The sequence below is a fragment of the Equus quagga genome, chromosome 1 (genome assembly GCF_021613505.1).
Source record: "Equus quagga isolate Etosha38 chromosome 1, UCLA_HA_Equagga_1.0, whole genome shotgun sequence".
NCBI classification, from domain to species: Eukaryota; Metazoa; Chordata; class Mammalia; order Perissodactyla; family Equidae; genus Equus; species Equus quagga.
The window spans coordinates 113,283,752-113,311,115 of NC_060267.1; the positions used below are offsets into that span (position 1 = coordinate 113,283,752).

The window sequence follows — 27,364 nt, forward strand, 5'->3', positions numbered from 1 at the left end:
AAGTGGCTATGTATGGTTTTCACTGAAAAATGCCTAGAGCTTCTCTAGACTTAAGAATCTCTCTATGACTGCTGTAGTGTAGACTAAATTACAGAAAGGAGCCTCCTCTGGTGACCAGGTCAAGAGGAGACATGTCAGAAATCCTCTGTGATATCCAAAGAACTTTTTCTCGTAGAGTGCATCCCATGTAGAAATAACTTATGTGTGTATTCCTTCATTTTCCCAAATAAAATGTGTATTCTGAGCTGGAACTAAGCTCATAGCTATCTGATTATCCCAGACTTTCTAGGTATAAGAAATCCTACCCAAGTACTGTCTTTGGATAACCCATTTTTTTTCCCTTTGCAAAGCTTCCTGGCTAGACTCTAATTCTCAAGTGTTACCCGGTCTTTAAAAGAACAAAGAGTGATCCTTTCCATGAGAAATATTTGTCCAAACTTGGCTAACATTTCTATATCTTCTTGCACTCACTGAAATCCTGTTTGTAAAGGTGTTAACTTCACTGGAAGTGACTTTAAACAAGTTATCTTTAAACTATTTCCAAAGTTCTTCTTTAAATTTTTCCTTATTTTCCTCATGAGATTTCGTTAGCTAAACGGAATTTACTAGAGGAAAGAAAACACATCTTAAAATCAAACCCATCCTCACTTTATGGATAAGGAAGCTGATGCCAGGAGAGAGAAATGATTATTCCAAGCTCACAGACAGAATGACAGAGTTGTCACTAGAAATGATAACTCTTCTTTCTAAGTCAAGGTCTCTTTTCTATGGCTAAATACTATATCCAAATAACCTCAAACAATGTTAGAATCTGAAGGATAAAGATTTTCCCCCTATTTCACATACACACAATCTAAGATGAATATGATTATGAGTTTTTCTAATAAAGTTTAAGTTAGAAAGGGTCATATTAAAACTAAAATTTCACATTTTGTTGCTAAGGTGCGTTATCTGAAATTGCTCTGCCCTTTGCTTTATTATCAAGAAAATTGGGTCTGAGTCTGACATATAAGTATTAAAAACTTAATTCTTTTCTCACTCTCTTTCCAAAGCCTCTTGCCTATGAGTATTTTATACTATAATACTAGAGATGAGCTAAACCAGGTTATGGGGATTGGAAATAAGAAACTAAATTACCTGTCTTTAGCCTCCTAATTTACAGGTTTTATAGAAACCGAAGCCATTTAACAACATTAAAATTTGTAGTCTCTTCATTCAGTGTATTTCTTCCTAGATAAAACTAATTAGCAAATTGTTGTGAGAATCACTGTTTTATATTGTTCTGCCTGTTACAAGCCAATAGATATTTTTATGTAAGTATACGATTGATTAATTGATGATTTATCTTACTTATACTTAGCAAGTGTTTCTTAGTTTATGGGGATTCATATATTCTTTCCTTTCTCTAACAAATCCTACCACCTTTATGATCAATGAAATTAGCTCTCAAAAATAAAACTACAACTTTAAATTATTAGGTGATTCTGAAAAACGTGTTAATCAGATTTTTATATATTTAGCCATATGTTAAATTAAGTAAGACAGCTCATTATTTAAGGAAACAAACCAACCAACCAACCCTGAATTGGGTGAAGCAATTTGTAAAGTCAACAATCTTCACTTAACACATGGCCTTCACTGGTTTGTGTATCCTAAAGACAGGGGAGATTTAGTAAGTGTAATGAGAAGACATAGCTTTTCAGCTTTTTTGTTGTAAAACGAAAAAAAAAGATGCGAAGTTGGCTCAACAAAATACAAGATAAGGAAGACTTGTCTTTAGCATTGTGTATTTAAGTCATTCAACTTAATTAATCTAGACAATTTTAAGATCAAAGTAATCATACACATAAATATGGCATTTTTAACGCAACATCAAAGCTAGGCAAAACCAACTGATTCTACAAAACAGACTGAAAACATTAGTTTTTGTGTGATGATTCAGATTCACTGCTAAAAATTAAGACTTTTAATAAATGCTTTTAAATTTCAAAGCTACAATAGTGTTTTAATATTTGTTCTGTTTGTGAATTTTTTTATAATCACACTGCATATATGCAGTTCTTACTAAGAAAATATGCTTATTATTTACACAAGTATAATATATACATGTATATATTTTTAAATTTGTGAATGCCACCCACAATCTGGATCAAATTCTGCCATTACTGCAACCTTGTAAGAACAAAAGCATTACTAACCCTTCCTCCATATAATTCCGCAGCTAATATGTGAGAAACAAATACGATTATTTTACTTGCCCAGAATAAAAGTTCTTTTTCTGCCTTAGAGGGTACATGGTTGTCTCCACCATATTTTTCTAAAATCGGTGTTTTCTGGGTGATGAAACATGCCAGTCCAATCACAGAAATTGAGCTAACAAAATAAAGTTCCCGTCTTAATTCCTCGTAGGGGAATATTTCACAGTGATTGTATATGGGGCAACCGAGGCAGGAGCCCCAAACTGGGGCGAGAGGAGAACGAAATGAGCTTGTGCTTTACAGTCTTTCAAGTTGAGGAAACAAATTTTTTCTTTCCCTTTATTTTCCTGTCTTTTTCCTTTATTTTTCTTTTTTTCTGTCTTCCTGTTTCTTTCTTCCTATCTATCTTTCCTTCCTTCCCTCTCTCCCTCCCTCTTTCCCTTATTTCTTTCTTTCTTTTTCTTTGTTTCTTTCTTCTTTCCTTTATTCCTTTCTTTTTCTTTTCTTTTTTTTCTCTCAATTCAACCACAACACGGCACTGCATGCCACCAATTTCAAGAACTGTGCTAAACAAAGCTGGTCAATAAGACAGAGTCATAATACTGGTTGCCTGCAGATGGGGCTGAGGTACTCATCACCTGGAAAGTGGCATGAGGGAACACTTTGGGGTAGAGGAAATGTATATATCTTTATTTGAGTGGTAGGCATACAGCTGTATACCTATGTAAAAATTCATTGAGCTGTACCCTTCAGACTAGGGCACTTTAAGCACCTCATTGTGTGTATGTTTTACCTCAAAGACAAAGAAAAAATCAGTATGATGCTGAGAGATAGGACTTTACCTATAATGAGGTGAAGGGTAACCATCAGCAGCACAATTCAGGATGATTTCAGAGTTTGATAATTCCAAAGGAAAAATGACATCTTGTGGCTCCTGGGTAAAAATAGGACGGCTCAAACGACTATCACCTGGAAAAACAAAAGAACAAAATCACATGAAAAAACTTGACTCTGCTTCGAATGCAAGTCTGTATTAGATATCAAGTCAATACACATTTAAAAAAATATTTTATTTTGAAATAATCTCAAACATACAGAAAATGTTGCAAGAATGGTACAAAGAAATTTTTTTCTGAACCATTTAGAGTAATTTTGCAAACTGATGTCCCATCATCCCCAAAAACATTAGTTTATATTTCCCACAAAGGGCACAATAAAACCACCAAAGTCAAGAAATTAACACTGATTCAGTGCTAGCATCTAATCCTCAGGCCCTTTCTCACCATTTTCCCCAAAAGGATCCGGTTGAGAATCACCAATTTCCTTTAATTGTTATGTCTCTTAAGTCTCCTTCAGTGTGAAACAATTCCCCAGTCTTTCCTTGATTTCTCTAACTTTGACACCCTCAAAGATTACAAGGCAGTCATTTGGCAGTTTCACTCAATTTGGGCTTGTCTGAGCAGTCAGCTACCAAAGGCAGGTTAGGGGTCCTGGCAGAAGCTGTATACTGAGGATGCAGGTAATAAGTAAAAGGGTCTATAAAGACTTTAAAAAATCAATAATAAAACCAGTGAAAATTGGCTCTTTTTCAAAAAAACTTAGCACTATGAAAAAGAATCCCCTGCCAGCCAGAGTACACTGATCTCATTGTCTTGCCCTCCATCCCTCATTCCCCTCCCCCACGGGGGGCACCACTCTGTCTGCTGTTTCTTTGTGATCACTTTCAGGGAGGCCTTGTGCTATATCTCATCCTATCAGGTGGTGCAGGACTTGTATTTGTCCCATTACTTTTGAAATCAACTTTGGTCACTTGATGAAGGTGCTGCCTGCCAGACTTCTCCACTATACTCTTCTTTTCCTTTATAGTTAGTATTTTACGGTGCAAATATGCTGTTCCTCATTGAACATTTAAATTTTTTATGCACATGTTTCTGTGAATATGATCTAATCTATCAATGTGAAACCATAGTTTATTCTATTAAACAAGTTAGAATTGATTACTGTTCACTTTGATACCCAAATTATCACTGACTTGGCCAGCAGGAGACTGTTCAGGCTGGTTTCTTTGTCTTTTTGACATGTACCTATTACTCTTTGAACTCTTCCTTACTTTCTGATACAAGAAAATGTTCTAGAAGCATCGTGTATTTCCCCTGCCCCAATCATGGAAGTAGGCATTCTTTTTCTAAGAAAACCTGGCTCCTTTCATTAAAGAATAGTATTTAGAAACCATGATCTGGATCCAAAGTGCCAAAGTATACTCATTGTTATTGAGGTGTTCTTCCGAAATCTGAGGCCCTCTCAGGGTATGTGTGTGTGTGTAGGTTACATATATATATGTGTATGTAAACCAATATATATTAATACATATAATTTACATATAATTATATGTATGCGTATATTTACATATATATTGTGTTTTCGTATTTCATACCTCCATCTATCTATAGTGATCTATAGTGAGTTTGTTCTAGTTTTCCTCTGTCCATATTTGTAACCCTGTATTCAGACTGTGAGAACCCTGGTTTTCATTATCCTCAATGTACTTATGCATTTGTTCAATACCCCTGTGCATAATTAATCTACAATTACTGCTACCCGCTCCCCTTGGCGAAGGTCCTCTTCATCCCGCACGAGTTCTAACATCTGCTGCCAGTTTTGCTCCCATGCCAGCCTTAACACCACTTGCTGGACTGTCCCTTCCCTCCTCGTGTCGCCAGATTCTGACCCTGTGCGGGGTCTCCCTCCTGCCTGGATGCCCTCTTTCACAACACTTGATCTTTGGCATTTGGTGCATAGTCATATTCCAAAGTGGATAACTTTCTCATGTCCTTCTGGATATAACACTTCACACTGGAACAACTCTTCCCACTAACAAAAAAAAAAACTTAAAATAGAGAGAAGCACCAAAGAATTAAAATAAAGGATGAACTTTCCTCAACCCCACCATTCCCTCAGGCTACAAAATGTAGGTGCTCTTGTTCTAGCCAACCTCTAAATTGGAGCTAAGGGGGAGAAAACAAACAGGTCCCCAATATGATGAGAAGAAAATTAAGAAACATCCCTCTCTGTAAAGGAATAAATGAACTGTCTGTGCAGTTCCTTAAGCACAAGCAAAATGAGAAGAAATAAGATAGTAACTACGCAAATATATTACAACGATAAAAGTGAAAAGCGTAGCATGCCAAAAATAGACAACCCAATCTGGAAGAAAATATAACTCAAGGAAACCTAGGAAATTTCTCAAAATTGTTCCATGCTATAGAATAAGAACATTAGTTCAAAAAAACAACATAACTCAATGGCAAGATGAAAAAAACAAACAACAGTATCTGAAAAATTAGGAGTTTGCAAACTTAAGGATACAAATCACAACCAAAACAGTATCATTAATGAACTAATAAGTCAATTACAGTCAGCAAGAAACTAAGCAGACACCTACTGAAAGTCAAATTACTGACTTAAATGGAAGATTCGAGATGATTATAATTTAATTCCGTTGAGAAAACACAGGTAATAAAGCAACTGAAGAAAAGGCAATGGCTAAGAAAAATAGATAAAGATGATCCAACATAAAGATCCTTGATGTCACTAAAATAGGGAATCAAACAAATGTATGAGAAGACATCATCAAAAAATTTCCTGTGAGTTGAAAGAATACACCGCATTCCAGGGACATTAGAGAGAGAACACTCAACACCAAGACATTAGTTAAGTGACTGATTTTCAAAGTTAAAGACTGCAAGAAGACCAGGATGAAACAACAAATCATCTAAAAGAAGGAAAGAAAAATCAGATTCATCTCAGATTTTACAGCTGTAGCATTCTATACCAGAGGATAGTGGAGAAAAGTCTACAATATTCTGCATGCAGGAGTAACATGACTGTGATCACCCATTAAGATATCTTTCCAATATAATGGCATGCAACATTCTTTAACATCAAAAAGAAAATAAAAATCTCCAGAGAATATAACATAAATGACTATTCATAAAGAAATGGTTTAACAATGAAATCCATACAACTAAAAAAGAATTAATATATAGATCTCAAGAATTAAGGAGGAACAGAACGGACATTGAATACATTTAAATATAAAACTAACACTTAAGAACCATGTTAGTTTGCGTGCAGAACAGAATATGAATGCTATAAACTTGGATAATGTAAAAATAGCAATATAACTAGAAAAATGAGGAGTGGGGGAAGAAATATAGTTAGAAAAGTGTAAGTGCTAATATCATCTTCTTTCATAGCAAAACGTCAATAGATTAAAAAAATATATGCATTAATTTTTAAAAGCATAAACACTCTGACCTTATTATTCAGTGCATCTTTTACCCTTAGAGGAATCTTTTAGAAAAAAAATATATCTGTGTCATCTCAAATCATTTATTAGAAGTTCAAAATCCTCTTTTTTTTACCTTGTTTTATTTTTACTTTTATTAAACTAAAATAAAATTCAACTCTGTGACTTGATTTTAAAAGTAGTATTTATGGTATGACCCCATTTTTATAAAAGTATTTTTCTCTTTCTATGTATTTATCTTTCTATCAATCTACTTTTCTGTATTTATATGCGTAAAAAGATGGCTGCAATATTACCAAATCTTAATAACTTTTATTTTGAAGGAGAATTTTATTTAGATTAAGGTTTTTCATTTTCTTTGCATAATTTTTCATAATTTGAATGTTTAAAATTAGCATGCATTATGTTAAAGAAAATAATTGATTTTTTTTTTCATGAAAGAGAGAGACTGGAAGCAAATATGTTGGGAAGATAATCTAATTTTTGGTGGCAGAGTATGAATGGCTTTTCTGTTCTTTTTTGTAGATATCTACAACTTCAAATTTTCTAACCACCTTCACCCCGACCCCCCTAAAAACCTGGCTGAAATAATGCATATTAAGTACCTAGCGTGGTGCCATGCCCAAAAGTAGGCAAAAAACATTGTAATTTATTTACCTTCCTTTACCTTCACTCAGTGGAAACTCATGTTCAAACTTCATATAATTTAAATTTGGAATATAATTGACTTAATAATATATTTGGGAGAGAAATATGTGGTTTTCAAAGGACTTTTACATACACCAATTAACAAATTAAATCCCTATGACCTTCTGTGAGACACACATTTCCATTCCCATTTGATAGATGACAACCTTAAGAGTAATAGAACCAGGCATTTTCTAACAAACTTTGGTTCTCTTTGAAAGCCACAAAAGCTTGGTCTTGGTGCCTTATCATCTTATTTATCTGACTTATTCCTTGATATTTGTTATTATCGAGTTTTGAAAAGCTTGAATTCATACCAGTAAAAAGTCTAACTTCTCAGCTAATTGTTTGGTCTCTTTTGGTAAACTGTTGGATTTTTTTCATACTGTAATGAAATGATTAAATAATAGCGGACTTTTATCACTTTGTCTATACTATCAGAAAGCAAGGACAATCTTGATTTTCTGTATAAGAACAGATGAAAATATGGAACAATATGATTTCAAAAATAAGAAACCAAAATGCTTTTCCAAGTACTTTGGCTTTAATAATGTACAAGCAGTTCATTAAGGCATTGGTATTTTGAGCTACTATAAAAATAAGTGATTAAATAATCGTATTGAAAATGTCTACTGCTTTAAAAATCACCTATGATTATATTGCTACTCTATTAAAAATGTTTTACTTGGCAGCAAAGCAAGAACACTGAAAAATAAACATTTTTAAATGGCAATTAAAATAAAACCATACAATGTTATTGAAAATGCATTTTTTTCTTCTTTTATCTTTAATGGAATAAAAATTTTTTTTAATCCTATGATCTGACTCCAATGTTGGATCAAACTACCACCATCTAAAGTTCACTGTCACCCCCTGAATATTGAGAACTTTTGATTATATCTAAGGCAGTCACGTTTTGGCATTTCTAAACAGTCCTTAAATTTCTTCATGGAAAATCAGTGCTTAACCCATTGGAGTGTGCTCTTAAAGTCGTGTTTGATTTACTTTACCCCATTCCTCTGGCCATGCTTACTGGACCAAAGGTGAATATGTCCTGCAGGTCTGTTTCTCTCTCCTGGGAATGAAAAATAATATTAAAGCACGTTAGTCTCTGAAGGTTACTTGAATGGAGATGAGGTTTTTCAGGAACATTAGAGCATCCATCTTCTGTAAAACTCAGGAAGAGTTAGAGAATGCTAGTCTATACAAAGACGGATAGACAGACAGGCAGTAGAATGATGGAGAGAAAGAATAACTGAGTAAAGAGTGGCTTTATTCCTTGAGCTTTTTGATCCTTGGTTCCAGTTCCCAGTGAGATTTGTCTCTGGGCTCCATGAGCCAGCAAGTGTACAGTCTGTTTCTTGCAACTGAAAAAGCCTTGAGAAAGACAGATTCAAATAAACAATAGAGATAGACCAGTGTTCTGCTTCTTTTCTACTCTCTAGAATTACCAAACTGTAAACAACCTGGGCAGGCAACTATTTGTTTTCAGAAGTTATTAGGGGCAAACTCAGCACGTTAGAAGGTCCATATCTAAAAGAACACAGAACTATGGGGCAAACTACCCATGGTTTTACTTGAGTCTCATTGTTTGACCTAGGGCAAATTTCATGTTTCACAGAGGGGTAAGACTAGAGATCTCCAAGGTCACACCAGATAGAAAGTTCCTAGGATCTCTCTTTGTGTGGCAATCCTGTCCCTCCTAATGTTTCCCCCCCCAGGCTTCTGGCACACCCAAAATGTCTTCTACTGCAGACATTCAACTTCTAAAATCATTTTCCAATTCATTGAAAATAAGACAGAGCAAAAAGAAGTAAAGTTTGATGCTTTTGCTTGGTTTTACCAAAGAGGAAACTAAAACCAAGGCGTGTAACCAGTGCTATTGATTGCATAGGGCTTGGCTTTTAGAAAGGCTTGGCACTTCCTGTTAAATGGTCCGCAGCCACCACCTTAACATTCTTAATACAGTTACCCCTTGATTTGTGCTAGATAAGTGAAGTCTGATGCGTCTGATGAGCCCTGAGTGCTTGGAGCCTGGATTAACACGTGGCCTTTGACTGCTCACCTCCTGCTGCCTCAAGTCCTTCCTGGCCTCCACCCAGCAATGCCTGCAGCCCTTGCTCCAGGCCAGGGCCCAGGAGCAGCAAGCGCAGCATCCGGCTTTGCTGTGAGCCTCCCACGGTGTCTCAGGGCAGGGCATGGAGAAGGCCATTCTTGCCAGAATCTGACAGCACCAGAGCACATTCAGTACAAGTCTGCTTGGTGTGGGTGAGACTCTTGCTCACTCCTGCTCTAGGTACCTCATTTGTCCTAGCATAGAGACTGCAATGCCTTTGAGGGATGTCCATCTCTTCTAAGTTGGAGCCATGGCCCCAGGCACTAGGTGTGGGTCAGGCAGCTGGTGAAGCACAGAACCCAGTGGCCAGTAGGGCAGCAGGTGGGCCATGTTGGCACTGAGTGGTGGATGGAAACTACCAGGGCCCGGAGGGTCTGCCTCACCCAGGAAGCATCCCAGTGCCCAAGGGACAGTGACATTAAATAGCAAATAAAGAACACCATACCAGATCAAGAGAGATACCGCGGAAGAAAGGAAAAGTTTTATATTTTAGTATCCTTAACAGCAATTCTTTCCTGCTTTTTGAAGAAGGCACCTCACATTTTCAGTTGGCACTGTGCCCTGCAAATTATGTAGCTGATTTTGACTAAAGCTTACAGAAGTTAAATGATTTGCTCAAAGTCATATTGCTAGTGATATCCAGACGTGGTACTCAAATCCAGGTTTGACTTCAAGTCCAGGGTTGCACACACTACAGTATATCCAGTGGAGTTCTGCACACTTCCAAAACTAAAAAGCTCCACCATCTCTGGCTTTATTTTTCTTCTATCAGTACTAAGCCTCTGCCTTAGTGTCCAATCAAGATCTTCAGCCTGCTGAACATACCCTAGACTAAGGTCAATTATGTCTTCCCTGGAATTCAGGTTCTGAAAAAGGAAGATCTCTCGATCTCTCTCTGTCTCCCTGTCTCTCTTACGGGCTCATAGATTTAGCTATCCAACAAACAGTTGGATATACTGATGTGGCTTGGTAGCGAGGCCTGGGGTGGAGATACTGATTTTTGGAATCATTGGCCTTTAAATTTTAATGAAAAGATAACTTTATTCTAGTAAGGGTTTAAGAATAATGCATTCTACAGATATATTTGAAACTACTTCAAAGGTGTAGGTTTCCAGGTTCATTGCAGCATTATTTACAATATCCAAGACACGGAAACAGCCTAAGTATCCATTGATGGATGAATGGATAAAGAAAATGTGATATGCATATACAATAAAATATTATTCAGCCATAAAAAGAAGGAAATTCTGCCATTTGCAATTACATGGATGAACTTTGAGGACATTATGCTAAGTGAAATAAGTAAGGCAGAGAAAGACAAATACCGTATGATCTCACTTATACATGGAATCTAAAAAACAAAAAACTCATAGACGCAGTAGATTGGTGCCAAGAGTGGGAGTGGGGAGGTACGGAAGTGGGAGAAGTGGGTGAATGTGGTCAAAGGGTACAAATTTCCAGTTATAAGATGAATAATCTCTGGGGATATAAAGTACACCATGGTGACTATAGTTAACAATACTGTATTGTATATTTGAGAGTTGCTAAGAGAGTAAATCTTAAAAGTTCTCTCACACAAAATATTGTAACTATGTGAGGTGATAGATGTGTTAATTAACCTTATCTGGCAATCATTTTGCAGTATATACATGTTGCAAATCATTATATCATACACCTTAAACGTATGCAATGTTATGTGTCAGTTATATCCCAACAAAGCTGGGGGAAAAAAGTATGAGTTCAAAGTAGCTTTAACTTTGAACGTTAGTTAGATTTAAGCCATACTTTGAAATTGGCCATTCCTTTTACAACTTGGATAGTCAGTGACTCCTTATTCAAGCAAACATCAAAGATATGAAAAGGAGTTTATCAGTTACCTGACAATGGCCATGCTTGATATTTCTTTCATGCAATACACATTTTAAAAGACTATTTTTAATTGAGAAGCTACTTTGAACATAAGGGAATCATTCTTATTACTTTTATTTGTTACTCTAGCAGAATGAGCCAGTGATATACACATGGTATAACATTGGAGACCCATAGTATTTCAGTCCAGTCAGACGTCTATGGTGGCCTAGAGATTTGCAGGTTAAGTATTAAACCTGCCTGGAAAGTATATGACATATTAGAGGTGGCACACAGATCATAAAGTAAATTATAATAGTATTTGTTACCGTATAATTCACATTCTGTTGGTCTCTTCAGTTTAAAGCCAAACCAAAATAAAATTCTACATCATCATTTACTTAGATATTTGTCAGCACACAGTGATAAAGTCCAACATAAGTAAATTCAACCAACTTTTATTAGCTCTGATTATGTGTTGAATCTGCCTTATGCACTGACAATGCAAAAATAAATAAATGAATTGCACTCAAGAGGCTTCTGATCAAATAAGAACAATTTTGGCACATAGTAAGTGTCAGGGATACAGCTGAACTTGTACATGGATTATCCCATTTTATCCTTACAAGAACTCTTTCAGGTAGATTCTAGAATTCCCAATTTAAGGGTGAAGAAGTTGAGGTTTAGAGAAGCTAAGTAACTTGCTCAGTATCAAACAGCTAGAGAGTGGTGAAATCCAACTTTGAATCTAGGCAATCTGACCCCAGAACCCATACTCTCAGTCACTGTGATATACATTCCGGAAAGGGAAGCCAACATAAAAACTATTAACTAACTGCAATATTACAGGAAAAGTTTTATTCCAAAAGCATACACATAATTTTAAGGGAGCCCAGAGAAGGAAGTAATTAATTCCACCTAAAGGTTATGGAAGAGTGACAGAAGATGCAATATTTGAGCTACATGTAACAGCATAAGAATGCCTTTGAAAGGGAAGGGTATAGTAAGGAAATTCTAAGAAAAATAGCTTAAATAAAGATATGAAAATATCTGTCATTCAAAAAATATAACTAGGCTAGAAAGTAGGAGAGTAATGAAATATAAGGATGAAACGGTAGATTTAGAACAGTTTTGAAGGACCTTAAATGACATGACAGGGATTTGAAGATGTATAAACAGTTAGAAAACATGGAAATGTTTTTCAATTTTGAGCAGAAGTATGACATGCTTAGATTTATTATTCACTGAAGGAAGGAAAAGGAAGAGAAACCACAGATCAGGGAGATTATTAAACATTTGAAAACACTGAGATAATTGGAGCATTGTCAGTAGGGATGAAGAGAATGAGGACAATCAGAGTTATTTTGAAGTGTTGAGAGGCAATCCCAACAGAATAATATAACTGATTTGATGTGAGAGATGAGAGAAAGAGAGCATTAAGGATTACTCTGAGCTAGCTAGTATGGATGCATGCAAGAATATGTGTATGTGAAAGTCCTAAATTATTAAAGGAAGAAGGAGAAGAGGAAAGACAAGGGACAGTGAGGATGAAAGGAGATGAGAAATTAGATACAAGTTTAATTCAATTTTCATTCATTTCTTGAACAAATATTTATTTGTGGGCTGAGTACATGTAAGAACTATCTTCAAGTCTGAAAATACAGCAGTGACAAAACTGCTCAAATTGCTGCTCTGATAGAGCTTGTATTCTAATTGGAGGAGACATAAAATAAATCAACAAATAAACACATGGTGCATGAGAAGGTTTGAAGTGCTATGGAGAAAAATGAAGGGTAAGAGAGCTAGAAATTCGAGGTTAAGGTGAGGTGTTATTTTATAAAAGGTGGTAAAGGAACACATCTCTGGTCTGATAACATCTGAACAGGATCTAAAGAAAGAGAATAACAAGACACACATTAAGAAAAAAATTCTAGACTTAGGAACAGCAAGTACAAAGCGCCTGAGGGCTTCTATTAGACATCCCAACTAAAAATGTCTAAGGTGTCATTCAATATAGGAGTTTCTGAGTCTGGAGTTCTTGAGAGTGTATGTATTTGAGAGTCATTAGAATGAACATACATATAGCAGAGAAGAGGTCCAAAAACAAAGCCTTAAGTCACATCAATATTTAAAGACCAGAACGATGAGGAGGAACAAGTAAAGAGACTGAGGAATAATGGCCAAGTTTGTAGGAGGTGTCCTAAGAGAGTGATGACTGATCATCTAAAATTAAAGAAGCATTTCAAACAGAAGAGAATGATCAGCTTTGTCAAATAGGGATGGTAGGCCAAAATGTTGAAGGGAAAATACACCATTGAATTTAGCAATGTAGAGATCACTGAGGACTTAGCAAGAGTGGTTGAGGGGAGCATGGATCCTGAATGGAGTATGGTCAAAGAGCAATGTGAAGAGAGGAACTGGAGAGGGTAAATATGAAAGAAATTGTAAGGAGTCTTTTCATAAAGGGGCCCAGAGAATTAGGATGGTATTGGAGAAAGATACAGGGTCAAGAGCATATTTTGCTGAGATGAGCTAGGACAGCACATTTGCATGCTTCTGGACATGACTCAGTAAAGCCAGAACATGACAATGCAGGACAGACAGAAGATAATACTCAGAGTAATGCCCCTGAGGAGGTGACAGAAGAGGGATCTAGTTCCCTGTGTAGTGACTGGCCTTAGAAAGAAAGGTTTCTTCCACCGTAACAAGAGTGAAGGCAGAGTAAATAAAGACAGGTCAAAAATATACTGATACATTTGGAATTGAAAGCATGTTAAAATTATCTTCTGATTTTTTTTTGCTTTCTTAGGAAAGAGGAAGGAATATAATCAGCTGAAACAGAGAATGGGAGAAGAAGCTTGGGAAGTTTCAGAAGAAATGATAATGTGTAAAATGATCATCAGGAGAACGAAAAAGTGAATAGACGAGAGATACGTGATAGGACATATGAGGAAATTTGTGAGAGATTCCAAAATGGACACACAAAGATTACAGGTATTCTTCCCAGTGCATATTTTTGGGTTAACTCTTCCTTTCAATGTCTTTTATCTATTTTATAGCAATGTAAGGAAGAGGGAACTGTTAACAATGCAAAAATTTCTTCCATTGAAACACAAATGAATTGTGTCCAGTGGAATGCAGTTGGTTTTTCTCTTTTGGATAAACCAGGGTTTTGTTTTTTGTTTTGTTTTGTAACAGCTTTCTTGATATGTACTTTACATATCATGCAATTTACCCATGATAAACCCATTTTGCATCTATGAATTCATTTTACCATTCCTTATTGCCTATGCATGTGCGGTTCTTTGAATTCTACCTTTGAACAAGTTGCAACATTTTACAAGTTCCCACATTATTAATTTGTTAAACAAAATCTTTCATGTGAGTTCATTTATATTTGTTTGAGATTCATGATTTTTTTATTTAAAAAAATACGATTAAAACATGTTAAATTTGAATTGCCAGAGGGACTCACAGACGTAGAAGCAGTAGCTAGTTATAAGCAGGAGTTGGCTGGGGAAAGAGGCAGTCACATGGCATTGCTTTGTAAAAGGTAGTAACAGCATGGGATTAAATGAAAAGAAAACTGAAGATGGAAGATCAGAGATCATCAATATCTATGGAAATAATGAAAGAGAGAAAACAGCCAAAAGATTCTAAGGACGATCTATAAGAAAAGTTGAGACTATTTCACTACGATCATTGTTTTCTATTGCTACTACAAAAAATTACCTCAAACTCAGTGGCAGGAAACTACACAAATTTATTATCTTATAATTCCATAGATCAGAATTCCAAAATGGGTCTCACTGAGCTAAAATCAAGGTGTTGGTAGAGCTGTAACTCCTTACTGAGGCTCTAGAGAAGAACCCTTTTCCAACTTCAAGAGGTGGCCCGCATTCCTTGGCTCATGGACCCCTTTCTCCAACTTCAAAGCAACAGTGCATTGAGTCCTTCTCACATCAGATTACTCTGACTATTCTTCCATAGTCACATTTCCCTCTGATTCTCTTCTTGTGTCTCCCTCTTCTACTTTTAAGGACCTTTGTAATTACATCGGGCTCATCCAGACAATCTAGGATAATCTCTCCATTAGGACCAGTTATTAGCAACCTTAATTCCATCTGCAAATGTAATTCCCTTCTACTGTATAATCTAACATATTCACATGTTCCAGAGATTAAGACATGGACGTCTTCGGAGCTACTATTGTGCCAATTGCACCCATCGTATGGGAGGCCGAGGAAGGAGAATTTTTAATAGAGGACATAGTTAAGATTGTCACGTGTCACAGAATGATAATGAAAAACAAGAACAACCATGTGCTAGTGTTGGCCATCAGGAAGCCTCTGTTTTTTTTTTAGAAGAAATTTTGTTATCAGGGCCAAGATGGATTGAGACACATAGGACAAGTTTAAGGTAAATTCAAGACTGAAAGAAAACTATGGTATGGCATACAGAGTACTCTCCAAAGAAGTCAGATGGCAAAGAGAAAGAGCGTGGTAAGCAGAAATAACAGCAGAACCTAGAGAAGCTGTTGGCATGTGTACCTTTCAGTTTTGATTATTTATATTTTTAGAACCAAAGGGACAAGCTTATTTGTAGGTTGATGCTCGGTGCCCAACTGAGAGGCAAACTCAGATTCTCTCTTTTGAACTTCTGGGTCTTTGGCCTTATTATTTCTCCAATTTAGAGCATTTCAACATTAACCTTTGAAAACTAACAGCATGTTGTCAAGTACACAAAGCATCTAAAAGCACTTTCCGAAAATGTCCCCAAGTGAAGATGTTAGAAAACCCCACACAATCTATTATTATCATTGAGGTATTACTGTGGCTCCATTGGTGTCTCTCTGAGATAAGATTGTATCTGCCTGAAATGGCATTGATTCCATGTGTATACCAATAAGAAACCAAAAAGAAAAAGAACATTTGGAAAAAGAAAAGTAAATAACTGAGAAAAGCACTCTAAAAATCTGTGAATATCAAACATGGATCCCAAATGTACATTATTTGCTAATAACAGACATAATTTTGGTAATATAGCATCACAACTAAGCATGCGGATCCATCAATCCTGCTTCCTGCTTGTTGCCAATATGAATATCTTAATGAAATCAATGAGTTTGGGGTTAAATGTCACCCAAGTGGTCTCCTTGGGAGGCTAAGCCTGTGCCTTATTCCCGTGTATATCATGTATGCCTTTCTACTCTCTCAAGTTGAATTTTGTCTCTTATTCCAGTCACGTATTTCTCCTGCCCTCTCTGCCATGCAAAAATGCCACCAAATTTGTCAGAAAAGATTTGCCCTTTGTGAAACCAACCTGATTAAGTTTCATCAGCTCAGATCTCTCTGGATGTTTGGTAACCTCATTCCTTATTACTGTCTCAGAGATCTTGCCTACAGCCAAGGGCACATCTGCTCATTTATAATTTCTTGGATTTTTCTCACGGATTGGGGTGACATATTTTTGTTTTTGTTTTGTCTCTATATCCCTGTAACTGAAAAGCATTTTTGCTAAGTTTTCCTCATTTTGGTTTAAAACTTTATTTAGAAATAGATTTATATTTTTTCCAATTTATTACAATGATAGTTTCTTATAAATTAAAATTATTGGTCGATAAAAACCTCTCATGCATTTTCTGTACTTGCCAACGTGATCTTTCTTATCAAGAAATGTTTCTCACTGTGTCAGAGTGGATGAACACTTATTTTCTCTATTTCTCTTTTACTACATCAGTTTAAACTTCATAAACACCATAATTACACTAGACCAAACTCGAATATGAAATAAGAAAATGAAACAGCATCCCCTGATTCATTATGCTATATTGTCTTCCTCTCAATATAAAGATTAAATGACAGGGATAGTTTATGGAGATGACAAACATGAGTTCAATTTTTTTCAGACTCATAAGCAACAAAAGATTTTTTTTTCTATTATGAGTAGGGAAACTGGTTGATTCCCTGTATGAGAGAAGCCCTTGACATTTTCTGTTTATTCTTTCAAGATTCCGACAGTTCTGAATTTTGGTTCTTGTTTTTTTTTTCTCATTTCAATGTTTGAACATAAGCAATTTCTCCCGTGATGCCACATTGACTTTGTAAACATTTTACAAAGATGAGTATGCATCAGGCTTTTCTTTCTCCTCCTTCATACCCTTTCTTCACATTCTTTATCAACCTGCTTCCATGTTCTTCATAGGGGAAAAAATCAGACAAGAGAAATATATGACACATCTAGTTGACCTGGACTGGTGTGGGCATGTAGGAAAAAGTTTCATTTACTCAACCAGTACTTTTTAATTTTAAGGTTATTTTATGCAATTACATAAATAATAGATGCTCATTATGGAATATTTGCAAGACTCAGGAATACAAAGAGAAAAAAATACCCAATTTTGCTACCATGAAATACCCACTACTAAAATATTGGTGCCTATAATTCCAGGATTTTTTTCTAAACTATGCTGGCAAGTTTTAATCTCTGCTGTTATTCAGTTAAAAATATTATATAAGCATTGCCCCTGCTATTAATTGGCACTTGTGAAATTTTATTTTTAATGGAACTACAAATTTTGAAAATTTTATGGTAATTCATCATATGACTGATACATTTAAATAAAAATGTTTACATGATTCCATATTTTGGTTCTCTAATATATGATTATTTCCTTAGCATAATTTTCTGGAATTAGAATTAATGGATCCAAAAGAATTCACATTTGGGGTGTTTTGACAGTTATTGTTAATTTTCATCTAATTGAATCTTGTGAAGTCAAGAAATGCTTTTCGGTATAAATTTTATTCCAGCTGGAATTTGAAAGATGATGGTGATGATATTTTTGCTGATTTACCATTACATGTACTAACTTTTTAATCTTATTTAAGTCTTAACACAACTCTATGAGGAAAATGCTAATTCTACTCCATTTTATACATGGTAGAATTTGAAACTACTCAGTCTGGCATTAGTAGCCATGATCTTAAAACCCAAGAGTATAGGAGTTAGAGATGGAGGAATTTTCTAGAAAGAGGATAGGACAAGTAAATGCAAACACCCTGATTTGATAGAGATCAAGGAGCATTTGGAGAACTGTAGGAATCTTTGCTAAGGAAAGAGTTGACAAGAGATGGGGCTAGAAAGATAGATATCCAAAGTGACGTCAAGAAGTTCCTTTTCGCCATGTTAAAGAATGAGGAACTAATCCTGAGGGTTTTAGGGAGCCATAAACATGACTTAAGCTTGCGATTACATTTTCAATTTGAAAAACAGGTCCAAATTCTGCATGCAAAAGTGCCTGGGAAGCAATAGGTGCCATGCTTGCATTTAAGGAGCTTGACAGGGAGTCCAGCTACAAAGCGGTCTCCAAATTAGAAGGAACTATACAACTAGAAGGAACCACAACTAAAAAATATACAACTATTTACTAGGGGGATCTGGGGAGAAAAAAAGCAGAAAAAAAAAGAAGATTGGCAGTACTTGTTAGCTCAGTTGCCAATCTTTAAAGCAAAAAAAAAAAAAAGAAGGAACCAGACTTAGGGCAACACTATCTTTTTCTTCAGTTGCCCATCAAACCCCAAGGGGCCCAAGCGCCTCTGGCTGCTTCTGATTCCGTGACCTTGCCTATTCCTTCTGCTGCTTTGGAGGTATCTCAGGTGTCTCATCATCAAGTGTCACATACACTCAAGTATATATCAAGTATATATCGAGCGAGACAGTTCACATAGTGCTGACTTCGTGCAGCTCCACAAAGGGCTGAATGAAAAATATATGCTGGGGTTTTTTCTAGACAAAGAAATAAAAATGAAATTCTGTTTAGCTCTTCATCTATCAAACAGTAAATATTCAGGAGTGGCCTGGTGGCGCAGAGGTTAAGTTTGCACATTCCACTTCTGCAGCCCAGGGTTTGAAGGTTTGGATCCTGGGCATGGACCTGAACACTGCTTGTCAAGCCATGCTCTGCCGGGCCTCCCATATACTAAAAAAAGTAGAGGAAGATGGGCACAGACTTTAGGTCAAGGCCAGTCTTCCTCAGCAAAAAGAGAAGGATTGGTGGCAGATGTTTGCTCAGGGCTAATCTTCCTCAAAAAAGAAAAGTAAACATTTGTCTTAATTTTCCATGCTGATTCCAAAGTTAAGCAAGGAGACCAAGTTAAATTTAGTAAATATTTCTATTGTATATTGGCTATTACTTATTTTATTATTTCTTTTATGTGTTTCTTTTGGAGGCAGCATGGGAGAAGCTGACTGTCTTATCAACTTTTCACGAACACCCATAATTCACAACTGCCAAGTACTTTTGCTGGCAACAGCACAAGTGATAATAGAAAAAATAATGGAGAATTCACTCTTTTGTGTGTGAGGAAGATTGGCCCTGAGCTAACATCTGTTGCAAATTTTCCTCTTTTTGCTTGAGGAAGATTGTTGCTGAGCTAACCTCTGTGGCAATCTTCCTCTATTTTGTATATGCGATGCCACACAGCATGGCTTGACGAGCCTTGCTAGCTTCGCACCTGGGATCCGGGTCTGTAAACTCTGGACCGCAGAAGCAGAGCACACGAACTTAACCATGACGCCACTGCACTGCCCCGAGAATTCTTTTTTTGAGCCATGAGTTAGCTGTTAATCAGACTACTTAGCAGTGCTTCTTTCCCTGCGGCCTCTCATGTACAGTTGCTCACCCCCACCTCAAAACACCAAAAAAAGGAAACAAAACAAATGGGCAGAAGAGAAAAAACCCTTTTATTGAGATATATTTAGTGGCACTTTTTGCAACTCAAGTTGCCATTTTGGAATACTGTATATATTAGTTTCCTAGGGCTGCTGTAATAAATTACCATGAAGCAAGAGGCTCCAACCAACAATTTTATTCTCTCATAGTTCAGAAGGTTTAAAGCCTAAAATGAAGGTGTCATCAGGGTTGATCTGTTATGAAGGCACTGACGGAGAACCATCCCATAGCTCTCTCCCAGCTTTTGGTGGTCTTAGGCAATCCTTGGTGTTCCTTGACTCATAGATGCATCACTCCAATTTCTGCCTCCATCTTCATATCACCACCTTCTCTGTATGTTTCTTCCCTTCTTCTAAGGACTCCAGTCATTAGATTTAAGGCCCAATCAAAATCTGGTGTGATTTTGTCTCAATATTCTTAACTAATTACATTTACAAAGACCTTATTTCCAAAGAAGATCCCTTTCTTAGTTTCGGGTGTACATGAATTTTGTGGAGGACACTATTCAACCCATAACACTTAACATTTTTTTAAATATGCCGTGTGTGCTAACAGATGTTGTGTTGGGTATTTGGGAAAAACCAAATAAAATACTTTAAAGCTATTCCTTTATTGCTTTCATTAGAGCTGTTTCAAATTTCTCAGACCCTTTAAAATAAGAATTGCGATTCTTCTAGGAGCAATCTAATATTCAATGTTTTCCAAACTTATTAGGAGGCAGATTTTTTTTTTTTTGGTAGCATCATTTAGAATAAGTTTTTTTGTTTTTGAGTTGTGTTTTTTTTTTTTAACGAACAGTTCTTTGAAAATGCTGGGCAAAACCACCCCCAAGTACTTCATAGAAGAGCACTTCTATTTCGGCTTTCCAGGGGCTCTTGGAATTCTGACCTAAACTCTAGTACAAGTAGACTACACATCTCAAGAAGCCCAATGAAAACAGCAAAACTTGTCTGTCTTTGCCTTTTACTCTGATTTTCTGCAATCCTTATAAAAGTGAAGTAATTGCTTTTCAATATGAATCATTAGAAAATGGTAATTGTTTCTTTGCATGAGTTGAGAGAATGAGGTAGTTTCCTAGAATAATAATAACTAGCATATAATTAGCACATATTATAAAGCAGACACTGTATGAGATATCTTATAAAGTATTATTTAATGCATTTTAATCCTTACAACAACCCTGTAGGTGTTAATATTGCTTCCATTTGACAAATAAGAAGGCTGACATTCAGAGGGCTGTGACTTGACCATGTTCATACAGCTTGTGACATGAAGAGCCCATGCTCTTTGTCACTATGTGGACTTCCTCTCCGTATAAGTTCATATTTCTCTATTTTTTCACGTCATGTGCGTGTGTGCTTGGCTTATATCACTAAGTGCTATAGATAGTACTTTTTATTTTTTAACTTTATGAGCTCGTTAGGTTTCATTAAATGTGTGTAGTTGACTTGGAAACAAAAATGCTCACTTACATATAACCTCTCACAACAATCTGGCTCTCACAATTCAAACAGCAGTACCTCGAGCTGGTCACAGAAGCTGATTAGCAAGGTTTCAGGGTCGGGCTTGGAATTGCTGGCACATCTATTACTATTACATCCAGAAAATGGATGAGGTTAGAGATAAAAGGGTCTAATTAACAGGAGCTGCTTCAATATCCTCAATGACCAGCCAAAGATTAATCAGAAAGCAGGACCTTGCTTTTGAGACGGCTGAGAGATGATGCTGAGATGTACGTCAATGAACAATAGCACTAAAATGACTAATAGCCAATTATGTCTATAACCTGAAACAACTGGTTGAGAAATTCTCTAAGGCAGACATGAGCAATGAAGAGGGGAATCTCTGAATAATCTCTTGTCTCCAAGAAAATGCTTTTGTATCTCAAGAGTTTTAGAGAACCTGACAGATATGAAAATGGCAAAAGATTAATAATAAAGTTAATGATCTGAATATCCTGTTTTCATCACTGTCCTACGAGTTTCTTTTCCCTCAGCTCTTGGTCATTGATAGACTTATGGGAATTGCCCTGGGCTTGGAAGAAAATGTCATGAATGTCCTTTATTTTTGGCTATTTTTGTTTACCTCCATATGCCCAGAACCTGTAATAGTGCACATGATAATTGCTTAATACATATTTGGTGAATAAATAAGTAAATGGACAACAAAAATAAGAGTCTAATATTATAATTAATGAACTTCCTATAAACCCATCACCAAATTCTTTATTGATTATAAAGGGTTTAATCTGTTTTTGTTTTAACTGTATGCTTTTTTAAATGAATGCCTACTCAGAGCTCACTATCTTCCAGGTCCTAGTCTGAGGGCTTTGTGTGTGTGATGTTAGTTTACTCTCATCACAACCCTTTGGTCATTCAGCAACAAATATTTATTGAGTGCTTTCTCTGTGCCAGTTATTTTTAGAGGCAGAGCATAAAGCAGAAAGCAAAACCAATAAACAAAAAAAACCCTTCCTTCTCCTGAATCTAAAAAGAAGGTGATATTACTACCATCCCCTTTTGAGCAGAGCAGTTAAGCTATTTGTTCGAGGTCATGAGTAGCTGGTTCCAGGGTAAACCCAGGTACCTAACTACAGAGTCCCTCCTGCTAATCAAAACACACTGCCTCTGCACCAGCCACCACACTAAAGGATTTCCACAACCTATTCTATGTAATAATTCTGCAGCAATCGCTACCCAAGACAGAACGAAGATACATGCTCTCTGGATGATTGTTCAGCCTGAGCAAATGCCAAGTGCCGTTAAGCAATACCCATCTCTAAAACAAAGTCTTTCTGACTGAGTCGCCAAGGTTAAAGGAAATGTTTCCATAACCACAAGCAAATTAATTTGGAGTTTTGCATCAACAATAATGAGATGGGGCGATAAGAACCTAACCTTTCATTGTGTCACTTCATAACATAAGAGAGCACCTTTTCAGACTGGGCAAAAGGAATTACTTGCTACCGAGTTTTGTGCAAGTCTTTAATACTGCCTCATGAAAAACTCTTTGGCTGCTGAAATAACGAGTATAGTTTTTTGTGTAGAATATAGAAAGTTACAGTAGTGTGTCCCCCAACAACATGGATATAAGATTACACTAAAGGTGAGAAGAGTCAGATGCAATATATAGTGAATGAGATCACACATCTGTCGAAATAGCTCCAGGGGTTGTCTATAAACGCGCCTGAAAGGGTCTGGGAACACCTAGGGTCATTCAAGGGGTAAACTAAGAGGCAGAGCTAGGGTAGGTCTAACCAAAGCCTATGAGTTTTAATCAAGCACATGTTACCATGAATGACTAAAAAGACCATTAACCATTAGAGGTGTCTGCATAGACCCAGAATAGTAAAAAGAATAAGATTTTGGCAGTGTTTTTATAGTACTTTTCAGGCAAGAGAAATTCTAGCATGACCACTAAAACAATAATAATGCTAATGCTTACCGTGTATTTAACCAGAGTGGCCACTATCTAAATGCTTACTCAGTAAAGGATTAATCTTGCCCACAGAAATGTTTGACCCTTTGCCCTAGGAGTTTATCTCTAAACCCTCAGAATATCCTGTCTGATAGGAGTGTCTGTTTACCTGGGGCCTTGGGCCATGCCAGGTAGTCTTTGCTAACAATATGATTTATGGGGGGCTTTGGGCACACTGGATAGTCTATACTAACAATGGTGGGGGTGCAGACAGGCTTGGACCCTGTGATATCAGCTGGACCTCTGGAAGGGCTTGAGATTAAGGTAAGCCACATGGGCAGTCAACCAAATCTACATGATGGAGCATCAATAAGAATTCTGGACATTAAGCCTCAAGTGAGCTTCCCCACGTATTGCCATACATGCTTCCTGAGAGAAGTAAGCACTGTCTTCACAACTCCATTAAGAGAGGACCTCTGGAAACTCTGCTCTAGGGAGTTTCCTGGACTCTGCCCTATGTGCACCTTCTCTTGATTTCAGCCTGTCTTGTTTCATTGTAATAAACTGTAATAGTGAGTATAATGTCTTTGCTGAGTTTTATGAGTCTGCCTAGCTAATTACCAAGACTGAGGGTGATCTTGGGGACCTTCTGAACTTACAGTTAGTATCAGAAATGAGGGTGGTCGTGGGGACCCCCGAACTTTGCAGTGAATTATACATATTGTTTAATACTCATAGCAAATCCATGAAGTTGGCACAATTATTATCACGTTTCACAGATAAGGAAATAAGGCACAAGTGACTTGTGGAAAATCACATAGCCAAGAAGTAACAAAGTCAGGGTTTGAACCCAGTAGTCCGACTGCTAAGGCTGTACATTAATCACTTTGCTGTCCTCCCCACTAGCATAGAGATCACTATGGATGATGCTTTGTAAGGTACAGTGAGAATTTACAAGGCTTCACTACAATTTCAACAAATATCTCTCAAGACTACCCATATTCCATTCTGGCCAACCAACTTCCTGATATATAATTGTCTTAAAATATAGGTTTTATTATTATTCATGTCTAGTGAGGACAACAGATTTAGGAGATGGCTGCCATTGAAAAGATAGTTTGTTACTTATGGTTCCTAAGAGAAGGGGACATGCCACATCAAGCAGAGCCACATAGGGAAGGCACCGGGATCAGTCTGAGGCAGAGGGAGTGGAGGAAAATGGAAGCAAGACCTTTTATCGTGGTTTCCAAAGGAAGGAACAGGCAAGACAGGATAAGAAGGTTTAGGATGGAGTAGTTTGAATAATTTTAGGATGTAGGGGCTGCCCCTAGTTGTCTAGTACCTGGCCTTGGGGTGATTAGGGCAAGGGAATGGTGGCTTGGAGTATAAGAGTCTGATTAAGGAGGTAGTTAGGGGTACGGGCTCTGAACTGGTTAGTTTTCAAATGAAAGACTGGTCAAAGGTGAGTCCTTTACTATTTCTGGAAATTGGCTAGCCCTGGGAGGAGCAGTCTCTCTGTCATCAGCAAGACTCCGGATGTCCAAGTATCCAAAGTACAGAAAATAGGAAGGCGTGATTAATACAATAATCCATACTGCTAGGTAGCAGGGAAAAAAGAAATAGGGTATACATTCTCAGTGGGTCAATACCCCCCCAAGAAGGGGAAAACTGGTTCCAGGGGGTGGAGAGGGTGGTGAAAAAATGTTACTTTTTATGTATAAAGCACAGATAGAGATATATTATAAAAATAGATATACTGTATGTATGCTATTAAAATTTCATGGATGGGAGACTAAAAGGTCTCCTCTGTGGTGGGAGGAAGGAGATAATGAAATAAAGATTGAGAAAGACTGAAAAGGAGTATCCTGGATAATCGATGTAACTATTCTGAAAAATGAAAAGAAAAGCAATCCATTATATTAAATTATTAATGTATTAATTAATATAAACTAATATATTGTTTTTATGATTTATATGTAAAAGTATTATAAATTTGCTTACCAAGGATTTATCCTTAAAGACCTGATCAACTCTGCTAGGAAAACCCAATCTCTAAGTCCACTGAGCCAAGACTCAGGCTCAGAGATATGATGACCACAACTCTATGATGCTCTGTTTGGGCACCATCATTTCTCTAAGAGATTTCCTGTCTTCTCCCTCTAAAATATCAATAATATTATAAAGGCACCTTATAAAAAGGAAATTTCTACCTTTAAGTAGTCTGGGAGGCCATGTTCACCAAGAGTTTGCCGATCTTAAATTGGCTCAACGGTATTTCTCGATTAATTATTCTTTTCCTTTCCTATAATTTCTTCTGGATGTGAGGGGAAAAGGGAGGTAATCAGAAATGCAATGGGTAGTGCCTACTTTGGGAGAATGAAGTGAAATTGGCCTGATACACAGAAGATTAGCATAGAGCCTGCATATGAATAACACATGTTTTTGGGCATTCTGTTGTTTTTTTAATTGAAAAAAGACATGAGAAACTGCCTGGGGCAATGGAAATGTTTTATATCTTGTTTTGAGTGGTGGTTTCATGGTGAATGTAATTATAAAAACTCATTGAACTAAATACTCAAGATCATTGTATTTTATTAAATGTTAATTATACTTTGACTTTTTAAAATGAGTTCAGTGAGAAGACTGAATGAAAATTTAAATCTGGGGTTTGCAGGGTTGGTCACCTCACATATAACTAAGGTTGAACAAATAGACCACTAACCATAAGTTTGTTGTACTTTATATAGCAGCTGAAACTGCATTGGAAAATCACATATTTCTAAATTGAACTATAGAGTTCATGAGAAAATGGAGGTCCAGAAAGGAAACTGACTTTACAGATATGTCAACCAGAAGAAGAGTAATAGTAGAGAAATAATATTCAAGAACATGCGTTGATTGCTTACCAAATGCTAGGTACTGTATTAGAGTTTCAAATTTCTTATTTCATTTAATGGTTATACTTATCTTATGAAAAAGGCACTGCTATAATTCCATTTTTACCTTTTTGAGCAATGTGAGCCTTGACAGGTTATGTGATCTATTGAAGATCACATAGCTAAAAATTGTAGAGCTGAGCTTTGAAAGTTTATTTCTGATATCAAAGTCTATATTTCTTGACAACCAAGACATATTATTTCCATACAGTCAGTATTAGTTACCTTAGGCTAGTTTAATTATGCATGGTGAGTCATTAAATGGCAAGTTGAGTCATATTGGCCACTCGATTTAAATATGTAAAAGTTAGTTACAACAATAGCACAGTGAAACCAGATTGTTTTAATCTCTGAATGAATTGGTTAAGGGCAGAACAGTAATTGCTTAATATGACCAGCAGATGGCAATGGTATTCCATTAAGCCAATACAGCAACTTCAGGCAAATTAATGTACATATAAAACCCAAGCTGTAAAATAGAGGGAAGGTGCTGATTATGTTTACTGAGTAATTCTTGTGATCTTGACCTTAGATTTTTATGCACTTGGCCTATTGGACATCACAATTTGTGAGTTGTGCAAATACTTGCATTTTAATTGCTTTATGGGTGACCTAAGTGGAGGAAGTAATAATGACACATTGAAGGTAGAATGGTTCCAAGGTACCTAAGATAGAGTAGAGACAAAAAAGAAGTGTCTTATTTTCTTATTTGAAGGAAGTTTTCAAGCTTTCTCATAATGGGTATATGTTGGTTGTATGTATGCATATGTGTATATGTGTGTACGTATATTTATACATATAATACATATATATACATACTTTTTTCATTGTTGTTGTTGTTCTTAGTGGTATGTAAAGAGACCCAACATCATATGTGGATCTGTGACAAAATATGAATAGTTTTGGACTTAGGAGAATCTTTTTACCCCCAGAAGAGTGGAACATCCTCTGATAATAGTTCTGAATTCTGTAGATTAGAGATGCAGCTCAATGAGCACAGTGTCCATTCACATATGCAACAAACAAGGAATATTTGCCTCCAATGCTGCAAATGGTGTGTAGTGTGATCCATGTAGGCACCAGTTTCCTACAACCAGAATACTGGACAAAGAAAAGCTT

General features: G+C 36.5%; 1 protein-coding gene and 1 non-coding gene across 2 annotated transcripts in view; one reads left to right on the forward strand and one right to left on the reverse strand.

The window, feature by feature from the left end:
• Positions 1 to 27,364, reverse strand: part of CNTN6 (contactin 6) — a 295,689-nt gene that overhangs the window by 164,061 nt on the left and 104,264 nt on the right. Inside the window, exon 3 of the mRNA XM_046683997.1 lies at positions 3,041 to 3,167. Within this exon, the coding sequence (XP_046539953.1) occupies positions 3,041 to 3,167 (127 nt within the window). The remainder of the gene's footprint in view (positions 1 to 3,040; positions 3,168 to 27,364) is intronic.
• LOC124231613 (U6 spliceosomal RNA) lies at positions 25,672 to 25,773 on the forward strand. Its single transcript, XR_006886618.1, has one exon. It is a non-coding gene; the product is annotated as a U6 spliceosomal RNA (small nuclear RNA).